The following is a 24,424-nucleotide window of genomic DNA, read 5'->3' as shown; positions in this document are numbered from 1 at the left end:
TCCTAGCCCCCCCCCCAAGAAATTTTTGGGTAGTACTCACGGGCTTCCAGCCTTGCCTCCGTGCTGCCTCCTCATATCGCCGCCTCTCTGCTTTCGCTGCCTCCAGCTCAGCTTTGGGACGGCGATATTCTCCAGGTTGAGCCCAAGGTCCCTTTCCATCCAATTCGTCCTCCCATCTCCAGAAATCCTGTGTAGGTGGGTCCTGTTGCCGTTTCACACGCTGCTTGGTCCTTTGGTGGGTAATTCTGTCACGATCGTGTGGAGAGACGGACCAAGGCGCAGCGGGATATGAATACATCTTCTCTTTATTTTGATGACGAAGATGAACACGAAACGAAACACTTATACAAACTAAACAAAACAACAAACGATCGTGAAGCTACAAACGAAAGTGCACACACAAGCTACTTACGTTAAACATAGACAATTACCCACAAATACATGATGCCTATGGCCACCTTAAATATGGCTCCCAATCAGAGACAATGAAAAACATCTGTCTCTGATTGAGAACCACTCAGGCAACCATAGACATAGCTAGACACATTCACTCAACCATAGACTTCCCTAGAAACATTCACTCAACACAAACCCATACACTCTAACAAAATCCCCCTAGACACTACAACCACCCAAGACAAGACAAAAACACAAACATACCCCATGTCACACCCTGACCTAACTAAAATAATAAAGAAAACAAAGAATACTAAGGCCAGGGCGTGACATAACCCCCCCCTTAAGGTGCGAACTCCGGGCGCACCAGCACATAGTCTAGGGGAGGGTCTGGGTGGGCCTCCGTCCACGGCGGCGGCTCCGGCACTGGTCGTGGTCCCCACCCCACCATAGTCACTACCCGCTTTCCTAAACCTACTGGAATAAGAGGCAGCACCGGACTAAGGGGCAGTACCGGACTAAGGGGCAGCACCAGGATAAGGGACAGCACCAGGATAAGGGACAGTACCAGGATAAGGGACAGCACCAGGATAAGGGGCAGTACCAGGATAAGGGGCAGCACCGGACTAAATGGCGGATCCTGGCTGGACGGCTCTGGCGGATCCTGGCTGGACGGCTCTGGCGAATCCTGGCTGGATGGCTCTGGCGGATCCTGGCTGGCTGACGGATCTGGCTGCTCATGTCTGGCTGACGAATCTGGCTGCTCATGGCTGGCTGACGGATCTGGCTGCTCATGGCTGGCTGACGGATCTGGCTGCTCATGGCTGGCTGACGGATCTGGCTGCTCATGGCTGGCTGACGGATCTGGCTGCTCATGGCTGGCTGACGGATCTGGCTGCTCATGGCTGGCTGACGGATCTGGCTGCTCATGGCTGGCTGACGGATCTGGCTGCTCATTTCTGGTTGGCGGCTCTGGCAGATCCTGTCTGGTTGGCGGCTCTGGCAGATCCTGTCTGGTTGGCGGCTCAGGCAGATCCTGTCTGGTTGGCGGCTCTGGCAGATCCTGTCTGGTTGGCGGCTCTGGCAGATCCTGTCTGGTTGGCGGCTCTGGCAGATCCTGTCTGGTTGGCGGCTCTGGCAGATCCTGTCTGACGATCGGCTCTAGCGGCTCCTGACTGACGATCGGCTCTGACGGCTCGGGACAGACGGGCGGCTCTAATGGCACTGGGCAGACGGATGGCTCAGATGGCGCTGGGGAGACGGATGGCTCAGATGGCGCTGGGGAGACGGATGGCTCAGATGGCGCTGGAGAGACGGATGGCTCAGATGGCGCTGGAGAGACGGATGGCTCAGATGGCGCTGGAGAGACGGATGGCTCAGATGGCGCTGGAGAGACGGATGGCTCAGATGGCGCTGGAGAGACGGATGGCTCTGGCCGGCTAAGGCGCACTGTAGGCCTGGTGCGTGGTGCCGGAACTGGTGGTACCGGGCTGGGGACACGCATCTCAGGGCTAGTGCGGGGAGCAGGAACAGGGCATACTGGACCCTGGAAACGCACATTAGGCCTAGTGCGTGGTGCCGGAACTGGTGGTACCGGGCTGGGGACACTCATCTCAGGGCTAGTGCGGGGAGCAGCAACAGGACGCACAGGACTCTGGGGACACACAGGAGGCTTGGTGCGTGGTGTAGGCACTGGTGGTAATGGGCTGGAGACACGCACCATTGGACGAGTGCGTGGAGGAGGAACAGGGCTCTGGAGACACACTGGAAGCCTGGTGCGTGGTGTTGGCACTGGTGGAACAGGACTGGGGCGGGGAGGTGGCGCCGGAAATACCGGACCGTGCAGGCGTAATGGCTCCCTTGAGCATTGAGCCTGCCCAACCTTACCTGGTTGAATGCTCCCCGTCGCCCGACCAGTGCGGGGAGGTGGAATAACCCGCACCGGGCTATGTAGGCGAACCGGGGACACCATGCGTAAGGCTGGTGCCATGTAAGCCGGCCCGAGGAGATGTACTGGTGGCCAGATAGGTAGAGCCGGCTTCATGGCACTTGGCTCAATGCTCAATCTAGCCCTACCAGTGCGGGGAGGTGGAATAACCCGCACTGGGCTATGCACACGTACAGGAGACACCGTGCGCTCTACTGCGTAACACGGTGTCTGCCCGTACTCCCGCTCTCCACGGTTAGCCTGGGAAGTGGGCGCAGGTCTCCTACCTGCCCTCGGCCCACTACCTCCTAGCCCCCCCCCCAAGAAATTTTTGGGTAGTACTCACGGGCTTCCAGCCTTGCCTCCGTGCTGCCTCCTCATATCGCCGCCTCTCTGCTTTCGCTGCCTCCAGCTCAGCTTTGGGACGGCGATATTCTCCAGGTTGAGCCCAAGGTCCCTTTCCATCCAATTCGTCCTCCCATCTCCAGAAATCCTGTGTAGGTGGGTCCTGTTGCCGTTTCACACGCTGCTTGGTCCTTTGGTGGGTAATTCTGTCACGATCGTGTGGAGAGACGGACCAAGGCGCAGCGGGATATGAATACATCTTCTCTTTATTTTGATGACGAAGATGAACACGAAACGAAACACTTATACAAACTAAACAAAACAACAAACGATCGTGAAGCTACAAACGAAAGTGCACACACAAGCTACTTACGTTAAACATAGACAATTACCCACAAATACATGATGCCTATGGCCACCTTAAATATGGCTCCCAATCAGAGACAATGAAAAAACATCTGTCTCTGATTGAGAACCACTCAGGCAACCATAGACATAGCTAGACACATTCACTCAACCATAGACTTCCCTAGAAACATTCACTCAACACAAACCCATACACTCTAACAAAATCCCCCTAGACACTACAACCACCCAAGACAAGACAAAAACACAAACATACCCCATGTCACACCCTGACCTAACTAAAATAATAAAGAAAACAAAGAATACTAAGGCCAGGGCGTGACATAACCCCCCCCCTTAAGGTGCGAACTCCGGGCGCACCAGCACATAGTCTAGGGGAGGGTCTGGGTGGGCCTCCGTCCACGGCGGCGGCTCCGGCACTGGTCGTGGTCCCCACCCCACCATAGTCACTACCCGCTTTCCTAAACCTACTGGAATAAGAGGCAGCACCGGACTAAGGGGCAGTACCGGACTAAGGGGCAGCACCAGGATAAGGGACAGCACCAGGATAAGGGACAGTACCAGGATAAGGGACAGCACCAGGATAAGGGGCAGTACCAGGATAAGGGGCAGTACCAGGATAAGGGGCAGCACCGGACTAAATGGCGGATCCTGGCTGGACGGCTAACTAAAATAATAAAGAAAACAAAGAATACTAAGGCCAGGGCGTGACACTCTAGAATCAGTCTACCACTCAACCTCTGTGTTAAAACCTCTAGATTCAGTCTACCGCTCAGCCTCTGTGTTAAAACGTCTAGATTCAGTCTACCACTCAGCCTCTGTGTTAAAACCTCTAGATTCAGTCTACCACTCAGCCTCTGTGTTTAAACCTCTAGATTCAGTCTACCACTCAGCCTCTGTGTTAAAACCTCTAGAATCAGTCTACCACTCAGCCTCTGTTAAAACCTCTAGATTCAGTCTACCACTCAGCCTCTGTGTTAAAACCTCTAGAATCAGTCTACCACTCAGCCTCTGTGTTAAAACCTCTAGATTCAGTCTACCACTCAGCCTCTGTTAAAACCTCCAGATTCAGTCTACCACTCAGCCTCTGTGTAAAATCTCTAGATTCAGTCTACCGCTCAGCCTCTGTGTTAAAACTTCTAGATTCAGTCTACCACTCAGCCTTTGTGTTAAAACCTCTAGATTCAGTCTACCACTCAGTCTCTGTGTTAAAACCTCTAGATTCAGTCTACCGCTCAGCCTCTGTGTTAAAACCTCTAGATTCAGTCTACTGCTCAGCCTCTGTGTTAAAACCTCTAGAATCAGTCTACCACTCAGCTTCTGTGTTAAAACCTCTAGATTCAGTCTACCGCTCAGCCTCTGTGTTAAAACCTCTAGATTCAGTCTACCGCTCAGCCTCTGTGTTAAAAGCTCTAGAATCAGTCTACCACTCAGACTCTGTTAAAACCTCTAGAATCAGTCTACCACTCAGCCTCTGTGTTAAAACCTCTAGATTCAGTCTACCACTCAGCCTCTGTGTTAAAACCTCTAGATTCAGTCTACCACTCAGTCTCTGTGTTAAAACCTCTAGATTCAGTCTACCACTCAGTCTCTGTGTTAAAACCTCCAGATTCAGTCTACCGCTCAGCCTCTGATAAAACCTCCAGATTCAGTCTACCACTCAGCCTCTGTTAAAACCTCCAGATTCAGTCTACCACTCAGCCTCTGTGTTAAAACCTCTAGATTCAGTCTACCGCTCAGCCTCTGTGTTAAAACCTCTAGAATCAGTCTACCACTCAGCTTCTGTGTTAAAACCTCTAGAATCAGTCTACCACTCAGCCTCTGTGTTAAAACCTCTAGATTCAGTCTACCGCTCAGCCTCTGTGTTAAAACCTCTAGATTCAGTCTACCACTCAGCCTCTTTTTCATAACTGGTGATAATTTCTGTACGCATCATTGTCTCTTATCTAGTTCTGTTGGCTTGGAGTCTCTGACTACCAGAAGGACCCAACATTGGCTATTATTCCTATATAAAGCACCTCTCCAGAAACTCCCATACTACTTCACCTCACTTCTAAATTAGAGTTGTAATAACTATAAGACTCTCAAGACTGGTTGGTACTAGAGGTTCCACGGATCTCCTCTGAGTTAAGACTGGTTGGTACTAGAGGTTCCACGGGTCTCCTCTGAGTTAAGACTGGTTGGTACTAGAGGTTCCACGGGTCTCCTCTGAGTTAAGACTGGTTGGTACTAGAGGTTCCACGGATCTCCTCTGAGTTAAGACTGGTTGGTACTAGAGGTTCCACGGATCTCCTCTGAGTTAAGACTGGTTGGTACTAGAGGTTCCACGGATCTCCTCTGAGTTAAGACTGGTTGGTACTAGAGGTTCCACGGGTCTCCTCTGAGTTAAGACTGGTTGGTACTAGATGTTCCACGGGTCTCCTCTGAGTTAAGACTGGTTGGTACTAGAGGTTCCACGGGTCTCCTCTGAGTTAAGACTGGTTGGTACTAGAGGTTCCACGGGTCTCCTCTGAGTTAAGACTGGTTGGTACTAGAGGTTCCACGGGTCTCCTCTGAGTTAAGACTGGTTGGTACTAGAGGTTCCACGGATCTCCTCTGAGTTAAGACTGGTTGGTACTAGAGGTTCCACGGATCTCCTCTGAGTTAAGACTGGTTGGTACTAGAGGTTCCACGGATCTCCTCTGAGTTAAGACTGGTTGGTACTAGAGGTTCCACGGATCTCCTCTGAGTTAAGACTGGTTGGTACTAGAGGTTCCACGGGTCTCCTCTGAGTTAAGACTGGTTGGTACTAGAGGTTCCAAGGGTCTCCTCTGAGTTAAGACTGGTTGGTACTAGAGGTTCCAAGGGTCTCCTCTGAGTTAAGACTGGTTGGTACTAGAGGTTCCACGGATCTCCTCTGAGTTAAGACTGGTTGGTACTAGAGGTTCCACGGGTCTCCTCTGAGTTAAGACTGGTTGGTACTAGAGGTTCCACGGATCTCCTCTGAGTTAAGACTGGTTGGTACTAGAGGTTCCAAGGGTCTCCTCTGAGTTAAGACTGGTTGGTACTAGAGGTTCCACGGGTCTCCTCTGAGTTAAGACTGGTTGGTACTAGAGGTTCCACGGGTCTCCTCTGAGTTAAGACTGGTTGGTACTAGAGGTTCCACGGGTCTCCTCTGAGTTAAGACTGGTTGGTTCTAGAGGTTCCACGGGTCTCCTCTGAGTTAAGACTGGTTGTTCTAGAGCAGTGGTTGCAAAACTTTTTATAGTCCCGTACCCCTTCAAACATTCAACCTCTAGCTGGGTACCCCCTCTAGCACCAGGGTCAGCACACTCCAGCTGTACCCCCTCTAGCACCAGGGTCAGCGCACTGTCAAATGTTGTTTTTTGTCATCATTGTAAGCCTGCCACACACACACACACTATACGATACATTCATGAAACATAAGAATGAGTGTGAGTTTTTGTCACAACCCGGCTTGTGGGAAGTGACAAAGAGCTCTTATAGGACCAGGGCACAAATAATAATATAATAATAATCAATCATTTTGATCTTTATTTAGCCATCTTACATATAAAACTAAATGTTTTAATCGAAAATTGTGAATAACACACCACAGAATAATGAGATGGGTGTGCTTGAAAGGATGCACATAACTCTGCAATGTTGGGTTGTATTGGAGAGAGTCTCAGTCTTAAATCATTTTCCACACACAGTCTGTGCCTGTATTTCGTTTTCATGCTAGTGAGGGCCGAGAATCCACTCTCACATAGGTACGTGGTTGCAAATTGCATCAGTGTCTTAACAGCTCGATTTGCCAAGGCAGGATACTCTGAGCGCAGCCCAATCCAGAAATCTGGCAGTGGCTTCTGAATAAATTAAATTTTCACAGAACCGCTTTTTGCAATTTCGATGAGGCTCTCTTGTTCAGATATCAGTAAGTGGACTGGCTGCAGGGCATGAAAGAGATAACGAATCCAGTTGTTTGTGTCATCCGTTTCAGGAAAGTACCTGCGTAATTGCGTACCCAACTCACTCAGGTGCTTCGCTATATCACATTTGACATTGTCCGTTACCTTGAGTTCACTTGCACACAAAAATCCTACGATGATGGAAAGACCTGTGTGTTGTCCTTGTTAATGCAGACAGAGAAGAGCTCCAACTTCTTAATCATAGCCTCAATTTTGAATATAGTTGCAGAGAGTAATCCTAGATTCAGATCTTTCAGGCAAGAAAAAACATCACCCAGATAGGCCAGTCGTGTGAGAAACTCGTCATCGTGCAAGAGTTTAGACAAGTGAAAATTATGGTCAGTAAAGATCATTTTAAGCTTGTCTCTCAATTCAAAAAAAATTGTCAATACTTTGCCCCTTGATAACCAGCTCTTGCTGCCCAAGGCATTCCTTTCGGTGTCACGGATCCCTCCGGAACTGTGTGTGCACACCTGGTGCCCATTTCCCCACTGATTGTAATTGTGTAAATGTGCCCTTTGTTTCCCCATTGGGCTGTCGATTATTATTCTGTTGTAGGTTGGTTGTGTGAGTACCTGTGCTGTGTTTGTTTTGGCTATCGTGCTGCGTGTTGTGCGCTTGTGTTTTCGAGTCAAGCCCCATGTATGTATTCGAGGTACTCCTCACTCTTATGTTTGGGTCTCAACCTTGGAGGGAGACAGCGGAACTGGCCCGCCTGACGACGCCACAACCGGTCCGTCCGATACCGCCGCATCTTCGGCAGCGGCAACTGGCCCATCCGTCGATGATGCAACTTCGGCAGCTGCATCGGGTCCTGATCGACCCGCTCTGCGTTCCTGTGATCATCCTCAGGGCCGGTGTTGTTGCTTATTGTTCCATTGTCCGTAGGTTGTGTGAGTACCTGTGCTGTGTTTGTTTTGTTTTTCCACAATCGTTGCACGACTCTACCTAACCATAAACATCAATGCCTTTCTTAAAATCAATACACAGAAGTATATATTTTTAAACCTGCATATTTAGCTAAAAGAAATCCAGGTTAGCCGGCAATATTAACCAGGTGAAATTGTGTCACTTCTCTTGCGTTCATTGCACGCAGAGTCAGGGTATATGCAACAGTTTGGGCCGCCTGGCTCGTTGCGAACTAATTTGCCAGAATTTTACGTAATTATGACATAATATTGAAGGTTGTGCAATGTAACAGAAATATTTAGACTGATGGATGCCACCCGTTAGATAAAATACGGAACGGTTCCATATTTCACTGAAAGAGTAAACGTTTTGTTTTCGAAATGATAGTTTCCGGATTCGACCATATTAATGACCTAAGGCTCGTATTTCTGTGTGTTATTATGTTATAATTAAGTCTATGATTTGATAGAGCAGTCTGACTGAGCGATGGTAGGCACCAGCAGGCTCGTAAGCATTCATTCAAACAGCACTTTCGTGCGTTTTGCCAGCAGCTCTTCGCAATGCTTCAAGCACGTCACTCGCTCTGAGACTGTCACTCGCTCTGAGACATGCTCTGCATGGGTAACGCTGCTTTGAGGGTGGCTGTTGTCAATGTGTTCCTGGTTCGAGCCCAAGTAGGGGCGAGGAGAGGGACGGAAGCTATACTGTTACACTGGCAATACTGAAGTGCCTATAAGAACATTCAATAGTCAAAGGTATATGAAATACAAATCGTATAGAGAGAAATAGTCCTATAATTCCTATAATAACTACAACCTAAAACTTCTTACCTGGGAATATTGAAGACTCATGTTAAAAGGAACCACCAGCTTTCATATGTTCTCATGTTCTGAGCAAGGAACTTAAACGTTAGCTTTCTTACATGGCACATATTGCACTTTTACTTTCTTCTCCAACACTTTGTTTTTGCATTATTTAAACCAAATTGAACATGTTTCATTATTTATTTGAGGCTAAATAGATTTTATTGATGTATTATATTAAGTTAAAATAAGTGTTCATTCAGTATTGTTGTAATTGTCATTATTACAAATAAATAAATAAAAATCGGCCAATTAATCGGTATCGGCTTTTTTTGGGTCCTCCAGAAATCGGTATCGGCGTTGAAAAATCATAATGGTCCACCTCTACTACATGTGGACCATTAGTGGAATTCCCGCGAGAGAGTAACGGTTAACATGATTGGATATTCATTATTTGACTAGTGTTCCTGTATTTGACATTGTGTTGTTATTTCGCTGAACACTAGATGGTTTCATTTTATTTTGGGCAGTGAAACGAGGCTACTCGGTCGAGAGAGAAAAAACTCACCCAAATGTATAGTCCCGTTTGAAAATAGAAATGGACTGTTTGGAAATGTGAAGCAATAGTAAAAAATAATTTAAAAATGGTTTAATAATGTGAATCACGTTTTTACTAGGTGTACGCCCAGTTTGGGAAAACCTGCTCTATCGGATGTTCCAGCATACTAAACCACCAGAGGAGAAAACTGACGTAATCAGTTCAAATATGAATTAACTGGGTGACGTAGGCACAACATCCAGAACCTTGGCCATCAGTTCTCTTTTTGACGAATGACTGATTCCACGTCATTCATTTAGGAACACACATTTATTTATATTATGTCATCTTTTTGTTCATAAATCAACTTCCCTTTTTTTCTGCCTGTGATGTTATTTTTGTGTACATTTCTGTATAGTTTTGCAATTCGGTGTAATAACGTTTACCTGGTTAACCCAGGTAGGGAGGCCGGAAGGGAGGGGGGATACCCGCGGATTGACCTGAATGCAGAGAAAGGAACCACAATGACGTCTCCAAGACAATATAAATACTGTCCCTACCAGGTAGAAAACATGACAACCTACCAAACCAACCCGTAAGGTAAGCAGCCTAATCTGCGATCTTGGTTGTAGTATTACAACAGGTCTCTCTTGCAAAATAGATTTATGATCACCTGTAGCGTGTATTTTCTATCAATGGGATTAAATAAGGCTGACCTAAATCAAAACATGTTATCTGACTGTAATTTATTCTTTCCAGGTAAACTGTGATATTTTCGCATTATTATTTATCGAAGACAGACAAAATCTCCCGGTGCCAATATGAAGTTCAGCACGGTCCAACTCGTAGCCGCTGTGGTAGTGGTGATGAGCGTCTGTCTGCTGCGTGAATCCGTGGCGCACTCCATCCATCGCCCGCTCAGCGCCCCCCTGCACAGCGCGGATACCGACACCATGGTACAGCTGGTGGCTCAACATGTAAGTTCCTTTATCATATTTCATATTCCATAATGGCTTATAATTGTAGGACTAAACTAAATATATTCTATTTGTAGAACTAGTAGCATATTATTTTGTCCTTTTATGCTGGTTTATTTAATTATGATTATGACTTTATTAAAACGTCTAATAATACCGTTCCTGTCTGTTTCAACAGGCGCAGAGTTCTGACACCGATACGGACACTAAACTGATGCCAGACATCGATACTAAAAAGGTCTGTCTATTAAACCAATGAGTAATGTCCTGTTAATCCATGTCTAGCTACATTATTTTACAGCTTGGTTTAAATGGTATTTAGTTTAGTGTTGTATGTTCTAATTCTACCACCTGATGCAGCTGTAGACAATACTAATCATATCATACTAATGAATTGATGCCCTTTGAACTGAACTTTGAACTGATGTCTCCAATGGCAGAACCACAGAGACATCTGCTGCCTGCATGCTAACATCCTGGATTTCTACCTGAGTAACATCCTGACCACTAAGGAGAAGCAGGACAAGCATCATCCTAAACTCCCTGCCCTGAAGGAAGACCTGGCCCGAGTCAGCAGAGACCTGAAGGAACACGGCTGTGTAAGTTCTCCTCTCTGTCGTCTGCTTCATCTACACTCCTTTGTTTCATCCCCCTCTCTCTTCATCCATTCTTTACCTTTTCAACACACTCCTATGTTTCACTCTGTCTGTCTGTCTGTCTGTCTGTCTGTCTGTCTGTCTGTCTGTCTGTCTGTCTGTCTGTCTGTCTGTCTGTCTGTCTGTCTGTCTGTCTGTCTGTCTGTCTGTCTGTCTGTCTGTCTGTCTGTCTGTCTGTCTCTGTCTGTCTGTCTGTCTCTGTCTGTCTGTCTGTCTCTGTCTGTCTGTCTGTCTGTCTGTCTGTCTGTCTGTCTGTCTCTCTCTTCGTCTCTCTTCGTCTCTCTTCCTCTCTCTTCCTCTCTCTTCCTCTCTCTTCCTCTCTCTTCCTCTCTCTTCCTCTCTCTTCCTCACACTTCCTCTCTCTTCGTCTCTCCTCTCTCTCTTAGTCAGAGATTTAAAGTGTGATATTGTGTAGAGATGGTGTTTTAATCACTCAGAGAAAGGGACTGATTTTCCCTCTCTTTCTTCTAGGCTATTAAACACTACAATGACCACCACCACAGCATTGCTTTCCGCAAGAAGTTGGCCGAGGTAATTCTCCATTATACCTGTACAGACTTGATCATTTTCATACTTGTCACAAAGAAACATGATGAACAAAGTTATGAACAAGAGTTAATGCATTAATCCAAGTTAAAATGAATCCATTGAACATTTGATTGAATGTGATCTTTGTCTAAACCCTCATTGTTTTTGGTTTCTTGTTTCAGATGGAGGAGGGGAAAGGGATAAAGAAAGCCATTGGAGAGATTGACATCCTCTTCACCTTCCTGAAAGACTTCTGTGTGCACGCCTAGATCCTAATACAGGATTCAAATACATCCTATATCATCACATAGAGATGTACATCTAGATCCAACACATCTATATCATCACATAGAGATGTACATCTAGATCCAACACATCTATATCATCACATAGAGTTGTACATCTAGATCCAACACATCTATATCATCACATAGAGATGTACATCTAGATCCAACACATCCTACATCATCACATAGAGATGTACATCTAGATCCAACACATCCTATATCATCACATAGAGATGTACATCTAGATCCAACACATCTATATCATCACATAGAGATGTACATCTAGATCCAACACTTCTATATCATCATATAGAGATGTACATCTAGATCCAACACATCTATATCATCACATAGCGATGTACATCTAGATCCAACACACCTATATCATCACATAGAGATGTACATCTAGATCCAACACATCTATATCATCACATAGAGTTGTACATCTAGATCCAACACATCTATATCATCACATAGAGATGTACATCTAGATCCAACACATCCTACATCATCACATAGAGATGTACATCTAGATCCAACACATCCTATATCATCACATAGAGATGTACATCTAGATCCAACACATCTATATCATCACATAGAGATGTACATCTAGATCCAACACTTCTATATCATCATATAGAGATGTACATCTAGATCCAACACATCTATATCATCACATAGAGATGTACATCTAGATCCAACACATCCTACATCATCACATAGAGATGTACATCTAGATCCAACACATCCTATATCATCACATAGAGATGTACATCTAGATCCAACACATCTATATCATCACATAGAGATGTACATCTAGATCCAACACTTCTATATCATCATATAGAGATGTACATCTAGATCCAACACATCTATATCATCACATAGAGATGTACATCTAGATCCAACACTTCTATATCATCATATAGAGATGTACATCTAGATCCAACACATCTATATCATCACATAGCGATGTACATCTAGATCCAACACACCTATATCATCACATAGAGATGTACATCTAGATCCAACACATCTATATCATCACATAGAGATGTACATCTAGATCCAACACATCTATATCATCACATAGAGATGTACATCTAGATCCAACACATCTATATCATCACATAGAGATGTACATCTAGATTTTAGTCATGCTATGTTTCTGTACCTTATATCTTATAAGGATGTTGTGTTTTTTTGTATTTATTTTGCATTTTTTATTTATTATTTATCTATTTATTGTTGTTACTAAGAAACATGCAAACTGGTGAAATGTATTTCAAATGCATCACGTTCCTGTTCACATCAAATGAGCAGGGTCTTGAGCATTTCATATGTAGCCACATTGTGGCCCTTACTTTCTACATCTTGTGCTGGACACAATAATAATACTATATTTATTAAGCTTTTTGGAGAATATATTTAAACAGAGAATTTATTCAATTTTTAAGTTATTATCATTGTTAAATTATTATGAAATGTTTAAGTTATTTATACATCTATTGAGCAAATATGTATTTTGCTATAAAGTGATTGTATTTATATAGGAAGTGAATGCAGCTGTCTGTAACATGGGGAAATGTATTGAATTTGCCACAGTGTTTGTTACCTAAGATTCCTAAAATAAAAAACTTTTCAAAAGCACATTCTTCTTGTCAAATATATTATTGTGACTTTACACAGTGTACGTTATAGACTTAGACAGTAGTAGAATAACTTTAAATGTGTACAGCAGTAGTTAAATAGGATGAGCCTTGACTAGAATACAGTGATGACTTAGACAGAGGTAGAATAACTGTATTTTTCCAGAACGATCTTTATTTTTGGTGGAAGATACTGAAAATACAAACACGTTAAATTCACACACATATATAACTATATAAGTCTACTTCCCATAGAAATACATTGTTCACTGTGTACAGAGACCACAGAGCAACGTTTAAGGGTGAATTCATCAATAAATGGTTCCTAAATTGATTGGGCCAGTTTCCCGGAGATTCTCCATTGAGTCCAGTACTAGACGTAATCTGTGTCCAGAAAACATCTGCAGACTGTGATATAGAAATAGGAATCATTTTCAGTAAAATTACACAGGCAAGTTAGGACTTCATTATTATAGCAAAACAATATATAATATCTCTCAATTCAGTGAGAGTTGATGACAGAAACAGAGGTGCTGTCATTATACTCAATAAAACATATTATCTAGACCTTGGATGGTCATTACTGATAGTGTCTGGAACACACAATAACATCAACTATCGTTGACGTGTGTGTGTCTCCAAGTGTGTGTACTTGTGTTTGTGTCTAAATGTGTGTGTTTGTGTATCCATGTGTGTGTGTGTGTCTCTGTGTGTGTATCCACCGTGTGTGTGTGTGTGTGTGTGTGTGTGTGTGTGTGTGTGTGTGTGTGTGTGTGTGTGTGTGTGTGTGTGTGTGTGTGTGTGTGTGTGTGTGTGTGTGTGTGTGTGTGTGTGTGTGTGTGTGTGTGTGTGTCTGGGTGTGTGTGTGTGTGTGGGTGTGTGTGGGTGTGTTGGTGCATGAGTGTGTGTATTGTGTCATGCAGAGATCATGTAACAACAGTGGGATTGTCCAATCAGGAAGTTTTACCTGCTTCCCCAGTTCAGGTAAATGACAACATGATGACACCTGACACCTGAGACAGGTAAACACTTACTTCCCTCTGCTCTTCTCTGCTCCACATGCAGGCCAGGGGAGGATTGGCCGGGGGTGTGGCCTGGCGCGTGGCCGGATCCGTGGCCGGGGGCTTGGCCGGGGGCGTGGCCGGGCCAGGTTCTTTTATTCCACCTCTGGAGTGTTTAAGGTGATGAAACACAGACAGAGACAGATAAAAACCTGGAGTTTTTACAGCTATTTCCTGTTTCACATCAGCAGAGGAAACGGAGGGCTTTCAGAGAGCAAACAAAGGATGTATCATCCTGAGAATTACCCATAATTACCCCATGGTGACAGTGACTGTGACCCCCCACCACACCTCTCAGCTCCTAACTGTGACCCCCCCACTATCACACCTCTCGTCTCCTAACTGTGACCCCCCACCACCACACCTCTCAGCTCCTAACTGTACAATGGGGAGTATACAATGTTCTAACTAGATATATCAAATGTAACATTAGATTATACAATGTTCTGACTAGCTATATCAAATGTAACATTAGATTATACAATGTTCTGACAAGCTTTATCAGGAGAGACATTACCCGTACTGCTGTAAGTGGTGCCGTTAAGGTACTATGGGACAGTCAGCAGCATCTTGTGCACTATGCAGCTGTGCTGCCATGCAGTATGGGCCTAACCCAGTTCTAATGGCAGATACCTAACCCAGTTCTAATGAAGAGGCCTAACCCAGTTCTAATGGCAGATACCTAACCCAGTTCTAATGGCAGAGACCTAACCCAGTTCTAATGAAGAGGTCTAACCCAGTTCTAATGAAGAGGCCTAACCCAGTTCTAATGAAGAGGTCTAACCCAGTTCTAATGGCAGATACCTTACCCAGTTCTAATGAAGAGGCCTAACCCAGTTCTAATGGCAGATACCTAACCCAGTTCTAATGGCAGATACCTAACCCAGTTCTAATGAAGAGGTCTAACCCAGTTCTAATGGCAGAGACCTAACCCAGTTCTAATGAAGAGGTCTAACCCAGTTCTAATGGCAGATACCTAACCCAGTTCTAATGAAGAGGTCTAACCCAGTTCTAATGAAGAGGCCTAACCCAGTTCTAATGGCAGATACCTAACCCAGTTCTAATGGCAGATACCTAACCCAGTTCTAATGGTAGATACCTAACCCAGTTCTAATGGCAGATACCTAACCCAGTTCTAATGAAGAGGCCTAACCCAGTTCTAATGGCAGATACCTAACCCAGTTCTAATGGCAGATACCTAACCCAGATCTAATGGCAGATACCTAACCCAGTTCTAATGAAGAGGCCTAACCCAGTTCTAATGGCAGATACCTAACCCAGTTCTAATGGCAGATACCTAACCCAGTTCTAATGGCAGAGACCTAACCCAGTTCTAATGAAGAGGTCTAACCCAGTTCTAATGAAGAGGCCTAACCCAGTTCTAATGAAGAGGTCTAACCCAGTTCTAATGGCAGATACCTAACCCAGTTCTAATGAAGAGGCCTAACCCAGTTCTAATGGCAGATACCTAACCCAGTTCTAATGGCAGATACCTAACCCAGTTCTAATGAAGAGGTCTAACCCAGTTCTAATGGCAGAGACCTAACCCAGTTCTAATGAAGAGGTCTAACCCAGTTCTAATGGCAGATACCTAACCCAGTTCTAGTGGCAGATACCTAACCCAGTTCTAATGAAGAGGTCTAACCCAGTTCTAATGGCAGAGACCTAACCCAGTTCTAATGAAGAGGTCTAACCCAGTTCTAATGAAGAGGCCTAACCCAGTTCTAATGGCAGATACCTAACCCAGTTCTAATGGCAGATACCTAACCCAGTTCTAATGGTAGATACCTAACCCAGTTCTAATGGCAGATACCTAACCCAGTTCTAATGAAGAGGCCTAACCCAGTTCTAATGGCAGATACCTAACCCAGTTCTAATGGCAGATACCTAACCCAGATCTAATGGCAGATACCTAACCCAGTTCTAATGAAGAGGCCTAACCCAGTTCTAATGGCAGATACCTAACCCAGTTCTAATGGCAGATACCTAACCCAGTTCTAATGGCAGATACCTAACCCAGTTCTAATGGTAGATACCTAACCCAGTTCTTATGAAGAGACCTAACCCAGTTCTTAAAACAGAGGTCTAACCCAGGTCTTATTTATCCAAGATGGCGTAGCAGTCAGATGTCCTTTGTCCTCGTCCTGTCCCGTGTATATATATTTTATATATTTTTCTTCGCATTTCTTTTTATATATATATTTTTTCTTCTTAAAAACTCAACTTCAAAACACTCTCCTGCAACCTACCTCACCAAATGTGGTGCGGATCTGTTTTTTTTCCTCAAAGGTATTATTCACCTCGTATCCGAAATCTACAACAGAAGCTAGCCAGAAGTTAGCCAGCTCACAAGCTAACGTGAGTAGTTCAGCTAACACAGCTAGCGCTTATCAGCTATCCTTTAGCCCGGAAAACTATTGCCAGTTTTGTACAACGCGACTCAGACCAGAGCATACCAGACCTATTTTCTCTCCATATCCCCGGATTTTTACCGCAAGCTCTGGACATTTACACCTGGATCTTGCAGCTAACTAGCTGCTATCCGAGTGACTATTGGCTAACATCAATTCCGGAGCAAACACCAATTATCCCGGAGCTAGCCAGCTGAAGAGTTCCATCAGCCACTCCTGGGCTACAATCACCTATCCGGACCCGTTTTACTGCCGATGCGGAGCCCCACCGGGCCTTCACGACTGGGATACCGACGTTATCTGCCCGAGGGAGTTATTCAACTGGCCCCTCCATCGCGACGTAACCTGAACGCCCATATGCTAACTGCGGCCCGCTAATCGTTAGCTGTCTTGAGCATATCGGCTGCTATCTGAACAGGTCTATCGAACAATCTTACGCCGCGGGCTAGCTTAGTGGAGGCCTCACTGCTCCATCTACGGCTGCCCCCTGGACACTATGATCACTTGGCTACATAGCTGATGCATGCTTGACTGTCCATTAATTCACGGTACTCCATTCCGTTTATTTGTGTTTTATCTGTCGGCTCTGTGCTTTAACTCAGGATCTGTGTGTAGTTAATCCGACCCTCTCTGCCTAGCCGTCGCCATTTTTAGCTGCTGCTGCTGTGTTAACTGACTAGCTGCTGTTATCTCACCTGTTGTTTTAGCTAGCTCTCCCAATCAAGACCTGCAATCACTTTATGCCTTATTGTATGTCTCCCTCAAATATCAATATGCCTTGCATACTGTTGTTCAGGCTAGTTATCATTGTTTTGGTTTGCAATGGACCCCGTAGTTCCACTCTCCGTACCTCTGATACCCCCTTTGTCCCACCCCCCACACATGCGGTGACCTCACCCATTGAGACCAGCATGTCCAGAGATACAACCTCTCTTATCATCACCCAGTGCCTGGGCTTGCCTCCGCTGTACCCGTGCCCCACCATACCCTGGTCTGCACATTATGCCCAGAATCTATTCTACCACGCCCATAAATCTGCTCCTTTTATTCCTTGTCCCCAACGCTCTAGGCGACCAGTTTTGATAGCCTTTAGCCGCACCCTCATCCTACTACTCCTCTGTTCCTCGGGTGATGTGGAGGTAAACCCAGGCCCTGCATGTCCCCAGTCACCCTCATTTGTTGACTTCTGTGATCGAAAAAGCCTTGGCCTCATGCATGTCAACATCAGAAGCCTCCTCCCTAAGCTTGCCTTACTCACTGCTTTAGCACACTCTGCCAACCCTGATGTCCTTGCCGTGTCCGAATCCTGGCTTAGGAAGGCCACCAAAAATTCTGAGATTTCCATACCCAACTATAACACTTTCCGTCAAGATAGAACTGCCAAAGGGGGAGGAGTTGCAATCTACTGCAGAGATAGCCTGCAAAGTTCTGTCATACTTTCCAGGTCTATGCCCAAACAGTTCGAACTTCTAATTTTAAAAATTAATCTCTCCAGAAATAAGTCTCTCACTGTTGCCGCCTGCTACCGACCCCCCTCAGCTCCCAGCTGTGCCCTGGACACCATCTGTGAATTGATCGCTCCCCATCTAGCTTCAGAGTTTGTTCTGTTAGGTGACCTAAACTGGGATATGCTTAACACCCCGGCAGTCCTACAATCTAAGCTTGATGCCCTCAATCTCACACAAATCATCAAGGAACCCACCAGGTACAACCCTAAATCCGTAAACATGGGCACCCTAATAGACATTATCCTGACCAACTTGCCCTCCAAATACACCTCTGCTGTCTTCAATCAAGATCTCAGCGATCACTGCCTCATTGCCTGTATCCGCCACGGGTCCGCGGCCAAACGACCACCCCTCATCACTGTCAAACGCTCCCTAAAACACTTCTGCGAGCAGGCCTTTCTAATCGACCTGGCCCGGGTACCCTGGAAGGATATTGACCTCATCCCGTCAGTTGAGGATGCCTGGTCATTCTTTAAAAGTTACTTCCTCACCATATTAGACAAGCATGCTCCGTTCAAAAAATGCAGAACCAAGAACAGATATAGCCCTTGGTTCACTCCAGACCTGACTGCCCTCGACCAGCACAAAAACATCCTGTGGCGAACTGCAATAGCATCGAAGAGCCCCCGCGATATGCAACTGTTCAGGGAAGTCAGGAACCAATACACGCAGTCAGTCAGGAAAGCAAAGGCCAGCTTTTTCAAGCAGAAATTTGCATCCTGTAGCTCTAACTCCAAAAAGTTCTGGGATACTGTAAAGTCCATGGAAAACAAGAGCACCTCCTCCCAGCTGCCCACTTCACTGAGGCTAGGTAACACGGTCACCACTGATAAGTCCATGATAATCGAAAACTTCAACAAACATTTCTCAATGGCTGGCCATGCCTTCCTCCTGGCGACTCCAACCTTGGCCAACAGCCCCGCCCCCCCCGCTGCTACTCGCCCAAGCCTCCCCAGCTTCTCCTTTACCCATATCCAGATAGCAGATGTTCTGAAAGAGCTGGAAAACCTGGACCCATACAAATCAGCTGGGCTTGACAATCTGTACCCCCTATTTCTGAAACTGTCCGCCGCCATTGTCGCACCCCCTATTACCAGCCTGTTCAACCTCTCCTTCGTATCATCTGAGATCCCCAAGGATTGGAAAGCTGCCGCGGTCATCCCCCTCTTCAAAGGGGGAGACACCCTGGACCCAAACTGTTACAGACCTATATCCATCCTGCCCTGCCTACCTAAGGTCTTCGAAAGCCAAGTCAACAAACAGATCACTGACCATCTCGAATCCCACCGTACCTTCTCCGCTGTGCAATCCGGTTTCCGAGCCGGTCACGGGTGCACCTCAGCCACGCTCAAGGTACTAAACGATGTCATAACCGCCATCGATAAAAGACATTACTGTGCAGCCGTCTTCATCGACCTGGCCAAGGCATTCGACTCTGTCAATCACCATATTCTTATCGGCAGACTCAGTAGCCTCGGTTTTTCTAATGACTGCCTTGCCTGGTTCACCAACTACTTTGCAGACAGAGTTCAGTGTGTCAAATCGGAGGGCATGTTGTCCGGTCCTCTGGCAGTCTCTATGGGGGTACCACAGGGTTCAATTCTCGGGCCGACTCTTTTCTCTGTATACATCAATGATGTTGCTCTCTCTGCGGGCGATTCCCTGATCCACCTCTATGCAGACGACACCATTCTGTATACTTCCGGCCCTTCCTTGGACACTGTGCTATCTAACCTCCAAACGAGCTTCAATGCCATACAACAATCCTTCCGTGGCCTCCAACTGCTCTTAAACGCTAGTAAAACCAAATGCATGCTTTTCAACCGTTCGCTGCCTGCACCCGCACGCCCGACTAGCATCACCACCCTGGACGGTTCCGACCTAGAATATGTGGACATCTATAAGTACCTAGGTGTCTGGCTAGACTGCAAACTCTCCTTCCAGACTCACATCAAACATCTCCAATCCAAAATCAAATCTAGAGTCGGCTTTCTATTCCGCAACAAAGCCTCCTTCACTCACGCCGCCAAACTTACCCTAGTAAAACTGACTATCCTACCGATCCTCGACTTCGGCGATGTCATCTACAAAATAGCCTCCAATACTCTACTCAGCAAACTGGATGCAGTTTATCACAGTGCCATCCGTTTTGTTACTAAAGCACCTTATACGACCCACCACTGCGACCTGTATGCCCTAGTCGGCTGGCCCTCGCTACATGTTCGTCGTCAGACCCACTGGCTCCAGGTCATCTACAAGGCTATGCTAGGTAAAGTGCCGCCTTATCTCAGTTCACTGGTCACGATGGCTACACCCACCCGTAGCACGCGCTCCAGCAGGTGTATCTCACTGATCATCCCTAAAGCCAAAACCTCATTTGGACGCCTTTCCTTCCAGTTCTCTGCTGCCTGCGACTGGAACGAATTGCAAAAATCTCTGAAGTTGGAGACTTTTATCTCCCTCAACAACTTTAAAAATCTGCTATCCGAGCAGCTAACCGATCGCTGCAGCTGTACATAGTCCATCTGTAAACTACCCACCCAATTTACCTACCTCACCCCCCCATACTGCTTTATTTATTTACTTTTCTGCTCTTTTGCACACCAGTATCTCTTCTTGCACATGATCATCTGATGATTTATCACTCCAGTGTTAATCTGCTAAATTGTAATTACTCGATTTATTGCCTACCTCATGCCTTTTGCACACATTGTATATAGATTCTCTTTTTTTTCCTACCATGTTATTGACTTGTTTATTGTTTACTCCATGTGTAACTCTGTGTTGTTGTCTGTTCACACTGCTATGCTTTATCTTGGCCAGGTCGCAGTTGCAAATGAGAACTTGTTCTCAACTAGCCTACCTGGTTAAATAAAGGTGAAATAAAAAATAAAATAAAATTATAGCAGAGGCCTAACCCAGTTCTTATGACAGAGGTCTAACCCAGTTCTTATGACAGAGGTCTAACCCAGTTCTTATGACAGAGGTCTAACCCAGTTCTTATGACAGAGGTCTAACCCAGTTCTTATGACAGAGGTCTAACCCAGTTCTTATGACAGAGGTCTAACCCAGTTCTTATGACAGAGACCTAACCCAGTTCTTATGACAGAGACCTAACCCAGTTCTTATGACAGAGACCTAACCCAGTTCTTATAACAGAGGTCTAACCCAGTTCTTATAACAGAGGTCTAACCCAGTTCTTATGACAGAGACCTAACCCAGTTCTTATGACAGAGACCTAACCCAGTTCTTATGACAGAGACCTAACCCAGTTCTTATGAAGAGGTCTAACCCAGTTCTTATGACAGAGGTTTAACCCAGTTATGATGGAAGGAGAATGAAACACATCATGATGACGGGAAGACAACTGAGGACACTTGAAATGGCAACCTCATACGAACTTCCGCCGATATTCTCTGAATGATGAATTTTCCATTTTTTATATATCTTTTTTTTGAAACATCCAGATATGAAAATATTTTTTGCTGCGTTGCTGATTTGGAGAGCCTAAAGGTCTTTGTAGGGCTTTAGAGGAAGTTCAGTGAATGATGCTTGATAAGTAATCTTACCTGAAACCTGAAGACTTGTGTTAGCTCTCTGAGGTAAGTTCCCAGAGCTAATGCCTAGGCTTTAGCTCAGTGGGCTAACATTGTATTTTGCTCCACAGACGACCCAGGTTTTAAAACGCAGTTGGTCACAGTAGCACGTAAAAGGATTTGAATCTGTCTCCACCTTCTCCATATGGTTCAATGTCCAACTGATGGAGGTTTGTAACGGTTTAAAAGCGTAAAACAGGCCGTTGAATGTTCTGACTGACTGGAACTCAGCTGAATGCCTCAGTCAGTCTTCAGAACCAGTTTGTCTCTGACCACATTGACTCATAGAGTACTTAGATTGGAGCCGGAAGGCGACGTGCAGACGTCTACAACTCCATCTATCTGGGTCAGACCCGACCTCGCAGTGGGGAACCACGTAGGAGGATGACCTGGTTTAAGTGGGTAACACAGATCAGGGGGAGAGAGCAGAGTTGTCAACTCATCCTACCCAGGGATGAACAGAACGAACCTCTTCCAGTAAGTGCCAGACAACCTTACAAAACTGAACGAACCCCATTGGATCGGGGGACCAATAGTGAGGGACAGATAGTGAGAATTTGCGTGGCAAAAGCTTTGGGTTGGTTAAAGGCCATTGATGATCCATTACAGTATCCTCCTCCACAAAACCGCTTGTATCATGCATGATGCACCAGAAAGCTTAGACAGACGTGTCAGCAAGAGATTTTTTTGCATTTCTGCAGTTTTGTTATTGTTTGTATTAAGCCAGAGTGATGACGATGTTGTATGAATGATATCAGTAAAATACTTGATTAAGTGTTTTAAATTCATGACACAAAATAAACAATGTTGTTAAAACAAATAATGAATCAATCAATTCTCAGTAGTAGAATCACTACAAGTCATAAAAACAAAATGGAATCTTCTTCTCTAAATTATTTCCCAGAAAGGGCATATTTACTATGATATTACAATAACAGTTTAGAAAGTAAGCTATTAAAGCACATGAGTGGGTCAGGTAGACATTTAGTAGAGAGGAGCACAGTATAGAAGCCTACAGAACAGCAGTTATCAAGGAGATACTGGATATAGAGCCTCAGATACTCAGAGACGCATCTCTCCTTAACGTCAATGGAACTACAGCTGTTTGACGGGGGAATCACCCCAATCATGACCCTGCAACCTCGTTTTATCCATCCAGTAATCTCGAAGTGGTAAACTCTCTCTAGAACGCAAAACCACAACAAACAAATCTAACCGCAGGACATCGTAGATCTGAAAGAGAGATAACAGCAAGCTCAGCACCAATGCGTCTTGTGCTGGCCACTCCATGGAAATTTGGCGCTACCGAAATGCTGTTACACTTTTAAGCATCACATTTCGACTGTGGGAATTTTTGAAAGGTGAAGTGATGGGTATATAACATGAAAGAACCGGTGCAGACTGTCAAACTACAGTTCTGCTACTCTGCTCTTCTCTTCGCCGTTAATTACGACTCTAAACGATAAGACCGACAAGATGCGCGCTGTGATTCTGGTGACGGTTGTTCTGCTGATGTTTGGACACCTTGGACGTGCTCATGGCGGGAAACGACGCGACAGACCAAACTGTCTCCAACGGACGGTCTCTCCCAGTCTGATCAAAGAATTACTCAACAAAACAGAAACTCTCACAAACTCTTTACCAGTAAGTAGAAAACTGTTTTCATTCTGTTTCAAATACATTAAATAAATATTGTTATGTGCGTAGTAATTCATTGAAATGTATTTTGTTACAGACGTTCCCCAGAAAAATATATGAAAGACTTCTGCCCAAAATCTGTACAACTTGTGCTAAGGTATATTTATAAATCATATTTATAAATCAAAAGATAGACTGTTACTGAACAACTTTATTAAACAAGTAAGAGTAAGAGCAACCAACAAAACTTGGATTGATTTTATTTTTATTTTTTAGAAACAACTTGGCATCTGGGAAATCAACAAGATATTGGATGTCTATGCCAACATGTTCACCCAGAAATCTTTGGAACATCTGTACCCCAAACACTTTGAGAATCTTCTGGAAAGGCTGGGAACAGATGTGCAATCTTGTGTGAGTATTGAACTTTAAGATAGTTATTTTTTTGACCACCTCTTAGAGGAAATGACATTTCTGTTCATCTGTTCTGTTGTATTGTCATCACATGTTAAGGTTGAACACTGACGGTGGTGTAGCTTCAACGAGACGAACAGAGGTGTAGGAGTTCCTCAAGAGAATATGCAAATCCCAAAGTTGGACTAGTTACCACTTTATTACTGTATCTAATCAGCAATGTTAATATTATGAATATTATAATATGTAATAGTCATAAATATTCAAGGAACATTTTAATTAATTTTAACATGATGAACAGGAACTACATCTACATTAACGGGTGGCCAAAAATAACTGTCTGAAATCCTCCAATCAGCCCAAACCTCCAATCAGCCCAAACCTCCAATCAGCCCAAACCTCCAATCTGCCCCACCTCCAATCAGCCCAAACCTCCAATCAGCCCCTCCAATCAGCCCAAAC

The 24,424-nt window shown here is 45.0% G+C and overlaps 1 protein-coding gene and 1 long non-coding RNA gene across 2 annotated transcripts; both read left to right on the top strand.

Annotated features, from left to right (window-relative positions):
* Window positions 1-10,043: 10,043 nt before the first annotated feature.
* Window positions 10,044-11,864, top strand: LOC139533396 (interleukin-22-like). The gene is made up of 5 exons (XM_071331438.1): window positions 10,044-10,211; window positions 10,390-10,449; window positions 10,652-10,810; window positions 11,339-11,398; window positions 11,578-11,864. Exons 1-5 carry the CDS (start codon window positions 10,056-10,058, stop codon window positions 11,662-11,664), a joined length of 522 nt encoding a protein of 173 aa, XP_071187539.1. The 5' UTR covers window positions 10,044-10,055; the 3' UTR covers window positions 11,665-11,864.
* Window positions 11,865-23,293: 11,429 nt separating this feature from the next.
* Window positions 23,294-24,283, top strand: LOC139533395 (uncharacterized). Its single transcript, XR_011666730.1, has 3 exons — window positions 23,294-23,554; window positions 23,646-23,705; window positions 23,825-24,283. It is a non-coding gene; the product is annotated as an uncharacterized lncRNA (long non-coding RNA).
* The last annotated feature ends 141 nt before the right edge of the window (window positions 24,284-24,424 follow it).

Source organism: Salvelinus alpinus, chromosome 11, assembly GCF_045679555.1.
Source record: "Salvelinus alpinus chromosome 11, SLU_Salpinus.1, whole genome shotgun sequence".
In the NCBI taxonomy this organism is placed as follows: domain Eukaryota; kingdom Metazoa; phylum Chordata; class Actinopteri; order Salmoniformes; family Salmonidae; genus Salvelinus; species Salvelinus alpinus.
This window is presented reverse-complemented; position numbering and strand designations above follow the sequence as displayed.